Source organism: Hemibagrus wyckioides, linkage group LG10 (assembly GCF_019097595.1).
Source record: "Hemibagrus wyckioides isolate EC202008001 linkage group LG10, SWU_Hwy_1.0, whole genome shotgun sequence".
NCBI classification, from domain to species: Eukaryota; Metazoa; Chordata; class Actinopteri; order Siluriformes; family Bagridae; genus Hemibagrus; species Hemibagrus wyckioides.
In genome coordinates, this window is record NC_080719.1 from 8,675,336 (window position 1) to 8,692,610 (window position 17,275).

The 17,275-nt window shown below is 36.6% G+C and overlaps 1 protein-coding gene across 1 annotated transcript; it reads left to right on the forward strand.

The window, feature by feature from the left end:
- The first annotated feature begins 222 nt into the window (after positions 1-222).
- mrps11 (mitochondrial ribosomal protein S11) lies at positions 223-16,561 on the forward strand. Its single transcript, XM_058401821.1, has 6 exons — positions 223-406; positions 806-922; positions 2,493-2,591; positions 4,261-4,390; positions 7,051-7,116; positions 14,313-16,561. Exons 1-6 carry the CDS (start codon positions 318-320, stop codon positions 14,418-14,420), a joined length of 609 nt encoding a protein of 202 aa, XP_058257804.1. The 5' UTR covers positions 223-317; the 3' UTR covers positions 14,421-16,561.
- The last annotated feature ends 714 nt before the right edge of the window (positions 16,562-17,275 follow it).

A 17,275-nucleotide genomic window follows, 5' to 3' on the forward strand; every position in this document is an offset into this window, starting at 1 on the left:
GTGCGTGACCTGGCATAACAACCACCCCTCTGATTTTACCAAATGGGACATTCCACATACACGCGACCCCGCAATGTCATGCAGTTCAGTTATAATTCCAACCCGTATTCCGGCAAACCACTCGGAAATGATTGGTTATTAGAGATAGACATCCTCCAAATATATGATACTAGCCAATCCTTGTCCATAAAGCTGGAGCGTAATAGCCAATCGTAAGCAGGTAGGCGGGATTTAACGCAAAACGGTTAGGGATAAACTAAAGTATACTGTCAGTCGTAGCTAGTTTTTAGGTAGTCAATAGATGGCATAAAAACAAAATGTATAAAATGAATTTTGCATTATCGTCGTTTATAAGAGGGGCATGTCAGCAGCTCCTTGAGCCTTTGAATTTATCCGGAAGAACGACGTAAGTTGTGTGTGTATGTTTGGCTAACTAGCATCAGATACTATGCATGTGTATTTGGTAGTGGGATAGTGGCATGGGTTGTGTTGGCAAACCAAACATATAGTGATTTAAAATGACCTGGAAAAGTAGTATTCCACGTACTTGGTCTCCTCAGTTAATAAAACAGTAAAATAATAATTTCCATTGGCTAGTGATGCAATATAAACGCGTCTTATTCCATTTCCCATCAAAAGCCTTTTTGAGATTTACTTTAAAGCCTGAGTAGATAGTAAGAGAACCTCAAGTGAAAGCCTTCCATGATGACAGGAGATTATTATAAGAGCGAGCAGGGAACCTGGAAAGAGATGAATTAAAAAGTAATAATATGTTCAGTATTAATTGTCTTTTTATTTAATGCAGAGGAGGAAATGTCTTGCGCACACTTTACACAAGTTCTGTCCGATTCCAAGAGGCTGAAGTTCAATCACAAGAGCTCACGTCCAGCATGACTCCTCCAAAAAGCTCTAAAGAGTTCAGGTAGGTCATCAGACCAGACCAGAGTACTTTGACTGCTAACGTTACCATGGTGACGCTACATTAGAAATAACAAAAGGTACAAATGACTTAAATCGTCCAAAAACTGTTGAAAATATACACTATATTGCAAAGGGTTTGGGACAGTCCTCCAAATCATTGAATTCAGGTGTTGTTTTTCAGGGGTTGGGCTTGGCCCATTAAGTTTCAGTGAAAGGAACTCTTAATGCTCCTGACCTCAACCTGACAGAACACCTTTAGGATGAATTAGAGCGGAGACTGCAAGCCAGGCTAAAACTGGGATGTCTGCCTTTACATGCACATGAATGTAATATGGAGCTGGCCCACACTTTGTAGCCATAACATCTTCAGCTCTTCTAGGAAGGCTTTCCACAAGGTCAGACACTGATGTTGGATGAGAAGGCCTGGCTCGCAGTCTTTGCTCTAATTCATCCCAAAGGTGTTCTATGGGGTTGAGGTCAGGACTCTGTGTAGTCCAGTCAAGTTCCTCCACACCAATCTCACTCCATGTTGGAACATGAAGGGGTCATCCGCATTAAGAGTTTCTTTCACTGGAACTAAGGGGCCAAGCCCAACCCCTGAAAAACAACACCTGAATTCAATGATTTGGAGGGGTGTCCCAAAACCTTTGGAAATATAGTGTAAAAGAGGTTGGAAATGGTTATAATGATAAGTGGTGGGCATACAAGAGAACATTTATTCTGTTATTGCTATTAATTAAATTTCAGTTCTCGAATCTGACTGTTCAGACTGTTTTTGACTAAATTGTATTGCAGATGCTGAACCTAGACCAGTTTTTAAAAGTGTCTGTATTAGTTAATGTGATGAAGTTTTGTGTAAGTAGACATTTACTTAGCATTTATTTTGCAAGGACTGACTTTGTGACCGTTAAATTGGTAAAATGGTTCTTTTTATTTGTCCACAATGTGTGTTTTCAGGACAGAGTGTTTTCTGCACAGAAACAAGCTGAATTGTTTGTCTTATTTTCAAGTGAGAAAAAATAGAGACTGGTGATAACAATGCAGCGCATATCTAAATTTGTTACTTTTAATGAAAATGCTGGAACATTAGTAACACATGAATATTAATAAGCAATGTGGGCCCCTATAGTAAAAAAAAAAATGCTAAAATTTGCAAAATAACATGTTTAGTTAAGAATGGAACAAGCATATTTCTATGCAAGTTGCACTTATTCAATTAATGTCTGAATCTGTATAAAGAAATTAAAAACTAATTCATGTTAAGTTATACAGTCCCTCCACGATTTTTAAAAAAATATTTTTTGCATTTTTACCAATTCGAGAGGTTTTCTAGAGGTTTTCTTTTCAAAATAAAGCACAAAAAACTCCTCAAGCCGCTTCACAAACTTTGAAAAAAGCTACAACATTTTTGCCCACAACAATCACACAAAAAAATCTGAAATTCTATAGGGACTGGATATCAATAATAAAAAATGTATAGTTTTTATAATATAGTACAATGTGCATCAGTTTTCTTTGCATGCCTAAATAATCACAGTTCCATGTCCTATTCTTTCTTTTCTCCCCTGCAGTGTTTATCCTCCCTTCCCAGGCCAGGACAGTGGTTTGACATGGGGTGGCAAAAAGTTTGAAGAATTACCGATAATTCACATTAAAGCCACCTATAACAAGTAAGTTACTGCATTTTCAGCACAAAAGGATTTGAGCATGTGTGATGTTTACTGAACATTTGCAAACTGGTTTGTGTTTAGAGGTATCATGATGGACTGTAATATGAGCATAAATCATGCTGCAGAACACGCTACCTGCTAACATCTTGACACCACATTTAAAATATGCTACAAAGAGTGCGTGAAGTAAAAAAACAATGAGACATACTTTCTATTGAAACCAAGTAGATTATTTAATGTTATTTATCCAGCAGAATTTGATTCGCTTGTAAAAACAAAAATGCCTGATCCATCCTGATGCACTCCTTGTGGAGTCTCATCACTTAGCGGCTACTCTTAGAAACCATGGTGGTAGAAGATGAAGGTGGTAGAAGATGGCTTTAGGCTGCAATTGTCACAGACATTCTTGCACTCAAGTCTCCATCAGTGAACAGTTCAAAATGACTTCAACATTTGCACTTTTTGACCGTATATCTCACAGTTACAGAAGGGAAAACCTTTAAACGTACTCTCCAGTGCAACCCAGACCTCAGTGTTTCTGCCTAATATCATCTCAGGGTGAATTTGCTTGACACTGTCGCCTCTGGCTGGCTTAGAAGGTGTCGATTTAAATGTAAAATTGGAATATCCTGAATTTATATATTTCTGTAAAGCTGCTTTGTGACAATGTCCTTTGTTAAAATGCTACAGAAATAAAATTGAATTGAATTTAAAATGTGGAGACGGTCAAAAGCGTAGCGATTCAAGCGTGAGAAAGGTCTCTGCATACTAGTGTTCGATTAGTGACAGAGAAATATGTTTCAAAGCTGAAGGACGAAAGTTTTTGAGAATCTTCCCTCTTTGAAAAATGCTCCTGCAAGCTGCCTGAACATTTCATAACATGGGTTGTGCGTCATTCTCCACTTTGCACGTCAGTCTCCTGGCCGCTAGTGCGCACATTCAGATAGACTTCACAGCTGTGTCCCAAACCACATAGTGCACATGGCATAGTATTGCTGGTGGGGTATTATTTTGTTTTTCAAAGCTACAGAATGTAACTAGTGTGGCTTCTTTTGGCCTTAAGAAATTGGCGCATGATGACCTTTAGCGTATCTGAACAGCTCTGACTGAGATTTACTGTTAAATGATTGGAGGACTTATAGGTCAGAAACATATTAAAGGAACATCATATTTGTTGTTCCTTAACTTAATAATAATAATAATAATAATAATAATAATAATAATAAAAAATCCTTCTGTAGCTCTAAGCATTTAATACAGATCATCTGACTGTACGTCTAACTAATAAGGTTGAAATGGTATATTTTTAATAGAGGCTGTATTCTAAACATTCAAAGGCAAGCTGTTTCTATAAAGGCTAAGAGCAACATGTGTATGAAAAGATGAAATAAAATTCCTGTAGAATGTGAGATAAAGGACACAGGCACTGAAATAGAGCTCATAATCAGAAGAGTGTAAGTTCAAATCCCAGAGCTGTCAGAAAGCCCCTTGAGCAAGACCCTTAACCCACAACTGCTCAACTGTATCCGTGCCTCAGTTTCTGAATCGCTTTGGATGAAAGCATCTGCTGAATTCATTAATGTAAACTGAATGGTGGATCAGTTGTAGAAGCCAGGGTCTGAAAGAGGACCACTGATCAGATTCCTTTTCTTTTTTTTTTTTGTTGCAGCACTCACATCCAGGTGACCGACAGCGAGGGTCAGTCCATGGCCAGAACCTCGTGTGGGACAGAAGGTTTCCGTAACATAAAGAAATCAACTCCAATTGCTGCCCAGACCACCGGCATCGCGGCTGCTGCGGTAAGATGTTCAGTCAAGATGAAATTGCCCCTGTTAGTTTCCTAAACCACAGTTAGCATCCACTTTAATTAACACATTGTGCAAATCACAAGTAGGTCAGGGAGCTTTTCAGCCTGATGAAGACGAGGGGTAAGAAAGTGGGGGGGGATACAGATATATTTCAAAGAGGATTCAGAGAGGAAATACTGTATCCACCCTGGAGATTGATCATGTATTAGGAGATGAATGCAGAGATGTATAGAGAGTTATATAGCGGTCAACTAGCCAGTATGCAGTTCAGATGAAGATTCACTTTTAATTAATAATTGTAACAAATAATTGTATGTCTAATAAAATGTAATATAATCTATTGCCCTGCCACTGAACTGGTTAAGAAGAGACCAATGTAGACCATTATATTAGCTGTTGAGGGTTTGTGTAAATGTTTCCTTGCCAGCTTTGTTTTAATTGGTTAGTGTGATAGTTCCACAAAAATGCCCTCATCAGACAACAGAAAAAAAACACTGAAATGTAATAGGGTCTTGTGTTTAATGGAAACGTTAATTTACAATGAATTTTTTAGCTCTCTTGTTTCCTGAAAAAAAAACACATGGCATTGCAGTTTTTACTCTTAGACTATTCTGCTAACTGAATTAATTTCCCCAAAGGATTTATTAAAAAGAAGAGATTTTTTGTGAGTTTTAATATACATGCTGTCCACTGGATGGCACCACTGTTCCTTTTAGTAATGTACTAAGGGCATGTGCTTATTATAGTTACTATATAGTTAAACTATATATAGTTAAAAAAAAAAAAAAAAAGAAATTTCATATAGGTTATCCAAATTATTTGTTTATGATTATTTTCCAAGTAGTGCATTAAGATCACAGTAGGTGTTGTAAATGGTTGCACCTAATGGATGCAAAGAGCATATATTGATTATGATGCTCTGTGTGGCAGGTACAGTCTTTACACTGTGCAGAAAATATGAGTAAAGGTCATGGTAGAAGGCGTGAGAGAAACAAAAGCGAAAAGAGTTTAAAGAAAATGAGAAAAGAGACTGATGAAGGTGAAGAGGGAGAAGGAGAGAAGTAGAATAGAAGGGAAAATGAGACCGAAAGAGGAAAAAGAAATCCTGTGAAATAAGCAGGTAGGAAGAGAATGTGAAAAAAAGTGAGAAAGAAGGTGGGGAGAATAATGAAGAGGAGAGAATGGGTGAGAGAAGGGGTCTTACACTGTGCCACTGTGCTACATGGGAGTGTAAAGCAGAGCTGCTGATTGGTCAGATGTGGAGCTCATGTGAATATCACCAGTAGCAGTTGGAGTTCAAACTGGCTTTTATTCTGTTCATTTATGTCAAAAGGAAACGCTCAAACCTAAAAAAAATCTATATTTTAGCATGTATCAAAACCAGCTTGTATTCTTCCTGGAAATATGTTCAGAAAGGAGTTTACTCTGAGCATGTTAAACAATCTGAGCTGAATAAATTCTCAGAAAGTGTTAGCTGATTCCTCTGTTAATCATGAGGAATAACAGAATCCAGATGTGTTTTATTTCTTTTATTCCACAACAATATGCCAACATGATGTTTTTTTTGTTTTTTTATTGAAATAAAAATGACATGTTCTTATGTTTATCATATCATATTGTAGCTATGTTTTTAATGTTGTGCAAAACAAGTTCCTGTCCCATCACTTTATTATAACAGCTGTAGATAGTCGATCCCTCACCAGCCAGCCTCTCTTTATATTTCATTTTCTAATTAGACAACGCAGCTTGTCATTTTACACAGGAAGTGGGAAGTGTAAAATCCTCTCCTGGAGATTTTTACTGTGCGACTGTTACAAAGTGCTGACTCTTGAGGTGCCTTCCAGAAATGCTAAATAAACATCTTCTCACAGAAGACTTCCGTAGCCATACCAACACTTCGTATAAAAAAAAAAAAGTTGTATTTATCCATTTATGTGGCTCGTCTGCCATACAAGTCCCTATGCAAATTGTTAGTATTTAAGAGATAATGTATTAGAAAATGAGCACATTAATATAAACCAATGTTATCAGAGCTATTGTTAGAGAAAATCAATCAACGCCCCCTGACTATTCAGAACTGAGACCTAAACAGCTCTGTGGTACAAATAACAATTGCCCGACAATATATTGCGCAGCAATGACACTGAACTTTCTGATTAAGGCTTGTTATCCTTTTTTGCCTCCTTGTGAGAGGATATGCTTCTCCATCTATTATCGCCGGTATGATTTTCCTCCGACACAAGTACCTCAGACACCTTTTTTTTTCAAATGCACGTTTTTTTCTATTGAAAAATTTCGTGTACATCAAGTTTATTCACTCATAAATCAGACAATTAGGCCAATGGACAGAAATATCATTGTTATATTTATCCTTCACCTTCTAAGCTACCTCAGTGGCATGATCGTAATTTCATCAGTGTCTGCCGTGGGGGAGTTAATGAGAACCCCGCACTGCAGCTCCACAGATAATAACTGCATGACTTTATTCTTACAGCCCTTCATTTACTGTGCAGACACAAGCAGCATTGTCTAAATCAGTCTTTTTCCCCAAGCCCTCACAACACACCCCCCATAGTTTTGTTTTGCTCCTGTCATTTTATTAGCCTTTAATAGAACAAGTGCCTTACTTTGTGATTGTTTCCTTGTAACAGAAGGCACAGGCGAAGGGAGTGACGTTTGTGCGTGTCCTAGTCAAAGGACTTGGTCCAGGGCGCTTGGTGAGTATTCATTTTGGACTTTACTGAGATGTGTATGTACAGGTTAATTATGTATATTTAATTTTTTATATAACTCAATGAGTATAAGGCTGTGCCTAGCAATGGTTAACACTGAGTTACCATGGTAACAGCCGCCAGTGAGGGTAAAACTTGGTTAACACTGATCTGATTTAATTCATGTAAATTAGAGCAAGACCTAAACACATTGGGTGATGTGATGACGTAAATTAATGTTTTGCATAGCGTAGATGAAATGGTTCTAGAAATGACCCTGTTGAGTTTTGAGTTTTGTGTGCTGTTACGGTATTATCCCTAGCCTACACACAAGGTATCCTTTCTTCTTCAGTAGCCTATATTCTTATGTTAACATAACAATTTTCAAACAAAATGAATAACTATCCACAGCATTGCCGCCTTTCGGTGAACTGTTAAGCAGTATCAGTGAGCATGCTCATTAAAAATTAAATAAATATTCTGTGAATTACACACACAAAAGTATTTACAGGAGTGGAGCATCGTAAGCAATCGGTTATGAAACCTGCGTGCTGTTCACCAGAGTCTATACTTTACTTACGATTTAGGTCAATTAACATAAAACAGCTATGGCCTAATTCTTAAAAAAGTGTAATTAAAGTATTCTTTATTTTTGTATTCGGACAATTCTTTAAATAGTTGATTAAATCATTTAACTGAACAGTGGCTGAGAAAATGCATAGAGCAGAAGGGTGAACATGTAGAACTTTTTGGACACTCTGGACATATGATCACTTCAATGGAAACCTAGCATATGAACTGAGTCTAGAGCTAGATAACTATGTAGAGATCAAACTTTAGATTAAATCCAAAATGAATTGGACTATAAGCGAAAGACTCAGCGTGTAGGAATAAGCATCATGCTGTCTAACACACCAGCATTGCAGTGGTTGCTTGAGAATTGAAGGACATGGTGAGTGAAAACTGGTTTCATTTGCTGGATAGAAAAAGAAGGGGAAAAAAACGCATACAGTATTCACAGCAACACAACATGAGCTGAAGGGGTGGCATGTACATCAGCTATGGCCTTGAAAATGTAAGGAGAGCTCAATAGTAGTTGGATGCTTTATTTGAGTGGCAGGGATTTGCAGAGAGGTGGGGTGTGTGGAGGAAGGTGTTTTAAGTCAAAGAAATGAATAAACAGTGGAATTAAGGGGAAAGAAATAAAATGTACGTTGTTCGGTTTTAGCTTGACAAACCTTTGGACAAGAATTCTTTCGACGGTTCTGGAAAACTGAAAGGATTCAATGACCGCTTTAAATTAAAGCAATCGTGTGCATATTGAATGAGCCTTTTTAGGAGAATTTAGAAATTATTCATGTTGTTATGGATCGGTTCATGGCTGTTTTTATCAGTCAGGTGTGTTTTTTTTGCTGCGCTTGGCATTCACAGTATGCATGAGTCAGTACTTGCCACAAGCACGTTGCTGGCTCCGTTGTTGATGTCCAACATCAGATAATATTTGCGTATTTTGCTGCCAGTAACTCATTTCCATTAAAATGACTTTTTCAAAAAACTGCCAATTGCGAGGTCAAAAACATGTTTCTGGGGGTAAAGCAGAACATCATTATAATCAGAATACATTAATTGCAGAAATTGTGGTAACATCACAGGTTTTCAAAGCTGACTGTTCAGAGTCAAAGGATTCAATGAGAAAGCAAAAAAGGCTCCACTGGTTGACCACAGTAATTAATCTTCTAGAGCAGGAGTCATCAATTAGATCTGACCTGAGCCACATAATAATGTATTTTAAATGAGTACTAACATTCAGTGCAAGATTATTACACTGCTTTTATTTTGTTTTAAAAAAAAATAATGCTCTACATGGGCTACCACATGGATGTCTTATACACCCACAATAGGAAAAAACGTGGCTGTAAAAATTTGTCTTGTCGTAAGATTAAAAATATAATTCGAATTAAAATATTTTTTCAATTTTCTACTTTTCTTTGAGAAGCTTCTGCTGTTGTTCAACCTGATTTAAAATGTAAAACAAAATATAGGAATTCTGCTTTCCATCACTGTCTACTGCTGATTTTCTCACTTCTTTTTGTTTTTGTACGTTATTTTCGGGGTTGTCTTGTCCATCTCTCTTCTCACTAATGTGATCTCTCCAGAACTCCAGGTTGAATGTTTGAAATTAAATCGTTTTTCCTGAAACTCTGTAACAGAGGCACTCATCCATTTCAGTCTAATACCTGCAGCTAACTAACATTTTTGCCTGCTCACATTTCACATACAGGTTTCTACTCTAATGTCTAATGATGTCCTCTTTGCACATGTCTCCAACACTGAGCTCAAAACTTTTACTTATTTTCCCAAATGAGAATTCACTCAGTTGGGCAGATGATCCTGATTGTAGATTAAAAAAAAATAGTACTGATCCATTACCCAGGATTCGGTTTCGGTCTGATACTAGCAAAAAATGCTTGAAAAGGTGAATTAATTCAGTGTGCTCCTATAACAACTGGAAATTATTTAATTTTTTTTCCCCATATCTTATTTATTTATTTATTTTTAACTAGTACTTATGAACAGTCCTGATGTGTATTTGTGTATTATTATTGTTATTAAAGGTATTATTTTATTATTAGATGTTTTGTTATATTTACATTGTAAGGGATTTTTGTTTGAAAGACTTTAAATTAATTTTAAAAAAAGGTGTATTGTAAGTGCAAAAATAAATAAATAAATAAAATAAATAAGAATAATAAACATTTAACAGTTTTTAAAATAAAAGAAGTCTATCGGCTGATACTCATGGATTCAGTATCTAAGTGGTATCCTACAATCTCTAGTGGTCTAGCACAGAAAAGCTCTTTCAAACAGTAATTCAATGCATAAGGATCTGAGCTGTTTGGCAAGATGAAATGGGAGCATTTTATAAATCACAGCAGCCTGATTACAGTCTCATAAAAAAAGACCCCTGTTTAGGATCCAGAAACTTACGGACATATTAGGATGATGGGGAAACTGAAGGTTTTAGGCAGGGGGAAAGAAGTGAACTCGCCCCGATCCAAAGCGTACCACCATCTGTGAATCATTGCTTGGGCATGTGTAGCTGCCAGTGGAGTTGGCTTGTGACAGTGACAGCAGGGTGAATTCTGTAGTGTATGGAAAAAAGCTTGTCTGCTCATGCAACAGGCCTGTGATCCAAACTGAGTCTCTGAAAAAGAACCAAAGGTGAGCAGCGCTGTGTAATGATGAATGCCTTCTACATTCTAAAGATGCTCATTTGTTTTTTTTTGTCTTTAATTCGATCGTTAAATGAATTGACTCTGTTGACGTTATTTGATTTGGTTAAAGATGTTTGTGCATTAATTGAGTTCTCAGCTGTTAAAAATATTTGAGATGCATTAAAATGCAGCGAGGGTTTTTGTTGGTGGTGGTAAAAGGAATTAATCGAAAATTAAGTAGTCTGGATGTCGAACGAGAAATTAGCATGATACAAAGGCATCTATTAGAGATAAAACATATAATATCAACTTGTTTTTCTGTGTTGATGGCTGTTTTCTGGCTAAAGCTCATGGGTGAGAAAGTAAAAGGATTCCAGTCTTATCGGGAAAGGGTCAGTGTGAGTGCAGGTTTTTTTTATTTCCAGCAACCATCCTTTAATTTTTCTAAATATTTTGGAAAAGGATCAAAATGCTAGGTGAAGTAAAAAGTCAAATTCGATGACAAATGCAAATGAATTAAATAAACAAGTGCTAAACCACCATTCGATTTGATTAATTTGATTAAAACAGTGCAGATTTTGTAAACGATGGGTTGTGATCATGATTTATCACCACTTTCTATCTATCGGAGTTCAAATCCTGAAACTAAAAGGAAGGATTGAGGTAAAGATAAATTCAGGTAAACGTTAAACTATTTGCTTGCAATTTAAAATAGTTAGTCCCAAATCAATACAAAATGTGGGGGAAGTAATAAAAAAACAGACTGAAATGATCAAATGACACAAAGGTAATAAAAGTGAAAATAAAAAAAGAGCAATGAATGTTCAGGGTTGTGTTGCGGTTGAAAATGAAGGATAAAATAATGAATGATAATCATAGCTCCTACTGCACCCTTCTGGTGTGATTTTAATCAAATTATGTTTTTTTTTCTCCACTTACTCACATTTTTTAATCAACTAATCTTTACTTTGTCACCGCTTTCTAAAATACACCTAATGTTTTATACCATCCAGTTTGATTGTTGAGGAAAAATAACAGTGACCAGTGCATATTCTAAGATTATACTCGCAAAGTGAGACTCATTGACTCAACTAAACCAGCATCTCAGTTCAACTCAAAAACTCTAAACTTCAACACTGTTCATCTAATGTATTTCATCATCCAAATTCTTGTTTTGTTTGGCATAATCTGTCCAGGACATCAATGCCTCTTTCTTTCTTTCTTTTTTTTTTTTTTCCACGACCATGCCCTGTAAGGCAAAACGGTTTTTATGAATGCTAATTTTCCAATAAATAATATGAGCCTGACCGTCGACCTGATTGCCCGCAGCAGGTTCCCTGGCTGTCGAGTGTAAGCTGGGGGGGTGGACATTAAGGCAGGGCGAGAATATAATGAGCTCCTTCAGAGCCACAGGCAACCACAGGCTTTTAAGACCTCCATGCCTCCCTTTTTTCACCCCAGAATATTCAAGAAGCATCTAGAATCACAATGTATTACAGCTAATGTTAGCCTGGACATGCCAGTGTGGGGCCTACAGTAATGGCTAATGTGAACGCGAACCTCAGGGGGTTCGGACAGTGTGATGATGGTTATCTTGTAGGTAAAATGTGAACAGGAAGATGCTTGAGATCAACCAGTGAATGAGTTTTCATTCATTCAGTAACCGTTTTTGTCGTAGATAAGGTGGGGTTGAGGGATTCGAAGTATATAAGGAACATAAGGTATAAGGCAGGAATGCACCTGGGATGCGACGCCATTCACACGGGGCCAATTTAGAGTCACCAATCCACATGAAAAGTTTTTGGCAGGTTTGAGGCTGCCTGAGAGCAATGCACAGAGAGAAACCCAAGCTCAGGATTAAACCAAAGCAGTAAATGTGATGTTAACCAATGTTTCCACCATATCCACCACAAGCGAATTCTTTTTTTAGAACATTGTTTTGTAGAGTTTTTGGCCATCAGTTTAATGTCTACTTGCATTCATATCACATCGTATGATTAGCTCAGAGTAGCGTTCTTAGAAGTCAAGAGCTAATATATGTTGGCAATTTCTGACAAGGCAGTGATGGCTCAACAGGCATCAAAACTCATGTTCAGGCAGTTAAATTCAACGTTGTGAATTTAATTCCCAGCACCACCAGATTGCTACTATTGGTCTCTGTTAGCATTTGACCCCAAATCCTGTCCAGCATGTTTAGAGTAGCCGTTTGTCTTTTATTCTCTATATGTATATAGAGTAGTGTTTATTAAATATGTATCATCAAACAGATAAATTTGCAGAACACCAGGGTAAACATGTACCATGAATTTTATTCCTGAATTTCTACTTCTCTAGATGTAACTTTGAAACATTGTGTATCATATTAACATCACTTGCTGGATAAAAGCTATAGTTTACAATGATGATCATTATATTGTAACCATAACACCATTGATGCTTGCTGATAGAAATGTCATGTGATTCAGCCTCATAATGTACATCACTGACCCCTGGGGGTTCTCGGTCCCTGCATTGAGAATGAGGGGTATAAAGGATGACGTCCATTAGTGTGATTTTTCTGTGATTCTAATATAGGGTTGTCCAATCTTATCCATAAAAGGCCGGTTCATTTCAATCAAGCAGAAGCCACACCTGATTCCACCTGTTTAACCAATTAAGCTTGACCTTCAGTAGACTCGGGTGTGGATTCTGCTTAACTGGGATAAAAATATGCACCCACACCGACCCTTTCCATATAAGACTGGACACCCCTAATATTCTAATGTGAGCCTGCATTCAAGGAAAAAACAATTCTGTTATGTTAATTTAATTCTGCATTCAAGGCAAAGTCTTTTTAAATGGTTAAATCTTTTCAGATGTCTGATACTGATTATATAGATTAGTGATTATGGAAAGTTGTTTCAAGACATTATGATTATTATTAAATGGGAAATTCTCTATACAACAGGGAAAAGGTAGATGGGTTGTTTTTTTAAATAATTAGGAGAGGTTCGTGTACGAGTTTGTGATCATGCACAGACTCTGGCAAATGCTACTGATCCTTTATAAGACTAAAGGTATAGACATTCTTAAGCCAATAACCAATTTCTTGGGCAAAAAAATGTTATTATTTAACACACATTAGTTTTCAATGTACAGGTATACCGTAGAAGGTTTCAACTTACTGGTGTTTGCTTCATCCATCTAAAGTTCTTTCAACAAATTTTTGAAGATAATGCGTATCCTGTGGATAAACAGCATTATGTAGACTTTAAAGAGTTGTTGATGTTCCTAATGAGTAAATGAATAATATTTGTCTCAGAAACAGTCTAATTTTTATGCATGTTCATTTCTGCAGAATATATTCAGAATATATTCTTCAAAATATATTCAGCATGTTAATAGTATAAAGCAATGACAGTTCAAACAAAAGGGAATCAGCCATGCATATGAAAATGATTACTGTCAATAATCAAGTCTTAGCAGCTAAAAGACAAGATGCTAAGTCTGGCAAAGCAATGCACAACAGGTTGTGGTTAAAATAAAAACGCGCATCAAGAATAGCTTGTGTACTTGTGTCAGACAAATACGGTGGAACCAGTTTCAGTAGCTTGCAACAATGACAGAATTAATGTAAGATAAAAATTAATTGATAGATGTTCACTTCATGTGTCCAGCACATTTGTGTCCAGTTTCTCTTGTCTCTTTATTTGTTGTAAAAATAAATGTTGTATTAGATTGACTATGATTCAGAAAGGCATATTCGTAGGTGTTGTTATAAAGTGATGGAAGATTGTCTTTGTTTGGGTGAATCCCAAATAGTAAATTTCATTGCCAACTTGGTGCACTTTTTTACAGAGTAGGAAGGTCAATTTTTGTCCAACTTGATAATAAATAAGATAATAGTTATTCAGGCTGGTCTTTCTTGATAGTAAACATGACTTGAAAAGCACTGTGTTACTGTAAATGTTTACCAGTTGGTTCATTCTTTTCTGTTTTTGTGTTTAGTCTGCCATTAAAGGGTTAACCATGGGAGGACTGGAGATTGTGTCCATCACTGACAACACGCCGGTTCCACACAATGGCTGTCGGCCTCGTAAAGCTCGGAGGATGTAAACCCCAGTAATCCAGTCCGTCTGTGCCGAAAGCATCAACAGCTGAGCCTGCAGTCTGAGCGGAGGAGCTGAACACATTGCTCATTTCCTTTGCACAGTATGACGTATCACACTTCATGTAACTATTTGGGGTATTTTGGTAGATTTTTTCTGTGTTGTTTTTTTTTTTTAAATGTATTAAACCAGTGGAATTAAAGAGTTAACTTTTGTCTTTTCTTTTACATTATCACATATCTTCAGCAGCTGTTATTTTGTACATGATAAAGACAGTCATCACTGCCATATGAAGGTGCTAGTTATAGAAAATGGGCGAAAGGCACCTTTTGATGCTCGTTCAGTTCGAACAATGGTACCCATCAGTCTAATGCGCACTTAAGAATGTCTGTCTTTTTTTGTCATCACTGGTATTAGATATGTCAGATCCGCCTCTCAAGTCCGTTTTCCCAGTTCTGAGTGAGAGGCACAGTGCAGAATAGCTCCCTATAAATAAATGGACTGTTGTAAGGTTATTGCCCTTTCCTAGTGTTACATCAGGTGCTTCGTTGCCATAGCGACAGCAATTAGCAAGGACTCGGGCGGGCGGTTGAATACGAGCCTGTCCCTCGTACCCATGGCAACCAAGGTCAGGCCCGCAACACACATCTGCTTTTCATTGCTAACCCGCTTTCAGCGTGCACTAAAGCTAGAGGGTTAAGGGAGCATTAGGCTGTGTGGGAGGCCATTTCCAAAATGTTGTGGCTTCTATTTAGACCCCGATTAAAGCGGTAATTAGAAAACAAAGTGGTAGTCTTATCATTGAAGGAAGGGCCTTAAGCGTATACTGCCATCTTCAAATTAATAGCATTCTTAGGAAGGTAAGAACCAATTGTCACTGACCTAAAGAACCACTTTAACAACAACTGCCGTTGTTCCAGACTGTTGATTTCTAACCTGTTGTGTCCATTTGTGTGATATTTTGGCTAGAATTTACAGGTGTCCTGTACTCTGAACAGAAAATCACAATGTCTGCTACTTCATGAAGGAGAATTAGTCAAGATATTGATTGAAGGATTTGACCCGACATAATCCAAGTCCAGAGTTAATTTTCTTTCCATGGTTATATTTATGGTTTTTAGGGTTTTATGATGCAGGTGATTATTATTATTGCATTTACAGGCTTTTGTCATCTTCAAGATAATAATGTTTATAGCAGAGCAACAGGTAAAAAACACTGTACTGTAAAAGAACCATGTTAAATCTGTCCATATCTGACTCATAATATTTGAGTAAAAAGCCACTTATTCACTCTTCCATCACCAATAGAAAAATATGCTTAATTATTAATTAAAACTAAGCAATTAAATCATTAGATGAAAATTGTACAGGCTGCTGTCTAATTAATAACATATCTATAAGAACAAGTCAAGTATATATATATATATATATATATATATATATATATATAATGTATGTATATATATAAAATAAAGTTGTACAAGCATAAGTTTTGTTTTTGTTTGTTTAGGTTTACTTTTTACACATTAATGAGTATTCATATGGCTTTATAAATGATCCATGGCCAAGACTTTAGGCGTAATAATCGATCATGACTGCTTGTGTTTTCTTCTATGGTTATGGCTAAGGTTTTCCTCCATCTGTATAACTGAAATATGAAACAAGTCATAATCTGGATGCGTTCACAGGCTACTGCTGTCCTCAAACGAATCACTTTCATAACAAGGCAAGATCCAGCAGTCAATAACCTTTAACACATTAAAAGCTCTTCACGTATTGTTTTCTGACAGTGGAATCAAAAGCGTGATATTTTTTGATAACAAGAATATCTCACAGTTCCATGATCCCTGGTTTGATTCATTCTGGCGCTCGGGTTACTGCCTTTGTGCGGTTTCACGTGTCGACCTTATGTATGAGAGTGGTTCCTATGGGTTTTCTGAGATTTTTTAAAAACACCTGCAAAAAACATTGATAGATGGGAGCTGGATTAGCTGTGCCAAAATGCCCCTATGTGTGTATAAGTGTGTGAGTCTGTATAAGAATGTGGATGTGTGGTGTCCCATCTAGGTTGTTTTCCCCTCACACATCCTGTGTTCACATGATGTGTAAAGTACATAAGTCTTAATAAATAAATAACAAAACCTCTGATCAAGACTTTGAGGAATAATAGCTTAATAAGACAGGGTGTTTTTTTGTCTGGTATTTATTTCTTTTCAGTGATGAAAGGCAAACCCTGATGATCTATTAGTTTGATCTGACCTTGGTGACAATAGTTATCATCAGAGTTTATTTGAATGTATAAACAAGCCAGATTTGCATTTATTCTATCTCCATTGCTGGTGCAATAGCAATATTTTTAATATTTTTAAATCTAGTTAGGATGTTTGATCAGTAAGTGACTTCCCTGATCATGAGTTAGAAAAAAAAAAAAAAAAAAAAAAAAAAAAAATATATATATATATATATATATATATATATATATATATATTTATTTATTATTATTATTATTTTAAAAAATAATTATTGATCAAAAGTCTTCAATGGTCAGTAGCCAGAGTAAATAAAATGTGCAATATTCTTTCTTTGTGTATGTATGCGCATGATTTTGGGATGTTTACCAAAACTAGGATACAGAACCATTATTTGAACCTATTTATAGCCTACAAATCCTACATCCAGTAGCACTACGTCCACCCATCGCTGGCAGAATATCAGTACTGTTATTAAGCAGAAGGCAGTTGTGTTCTGCCGCTCATGTGGCATTCGACACTTAATGTCACTGTATTCTTCATTGTGATTCATTGAAAGCAGAAGTGTATCAGCACAGCTGCTGTGTCCTCATCCTCATAATTACAGCTTTCA

Bases quoted from the DNA above. Each gene is read 5' to 3' on its own strand.
- mrps11 (XM_058401821.1), top strand. From the start codon at position 318: ATGTATAAAATGAATTTTGCATTATCGTCGTTTATAAGAGGGGCATGT. The intron at 923-2,492 runs GTAGGTCATCAG...TCTCCCCTGCAG, and splicing joins AAAAGCTCTAAAGAGTTCAG to TGTTTATCCTCCCTTCCCAG. The intron at 2,592-4,260 runs GTAAGTTACTGC...TTTTTGTTGCAG, and splicing joins ATTAAAGCCACCTATAACAA to CACTCACATCCAGGTGACCG.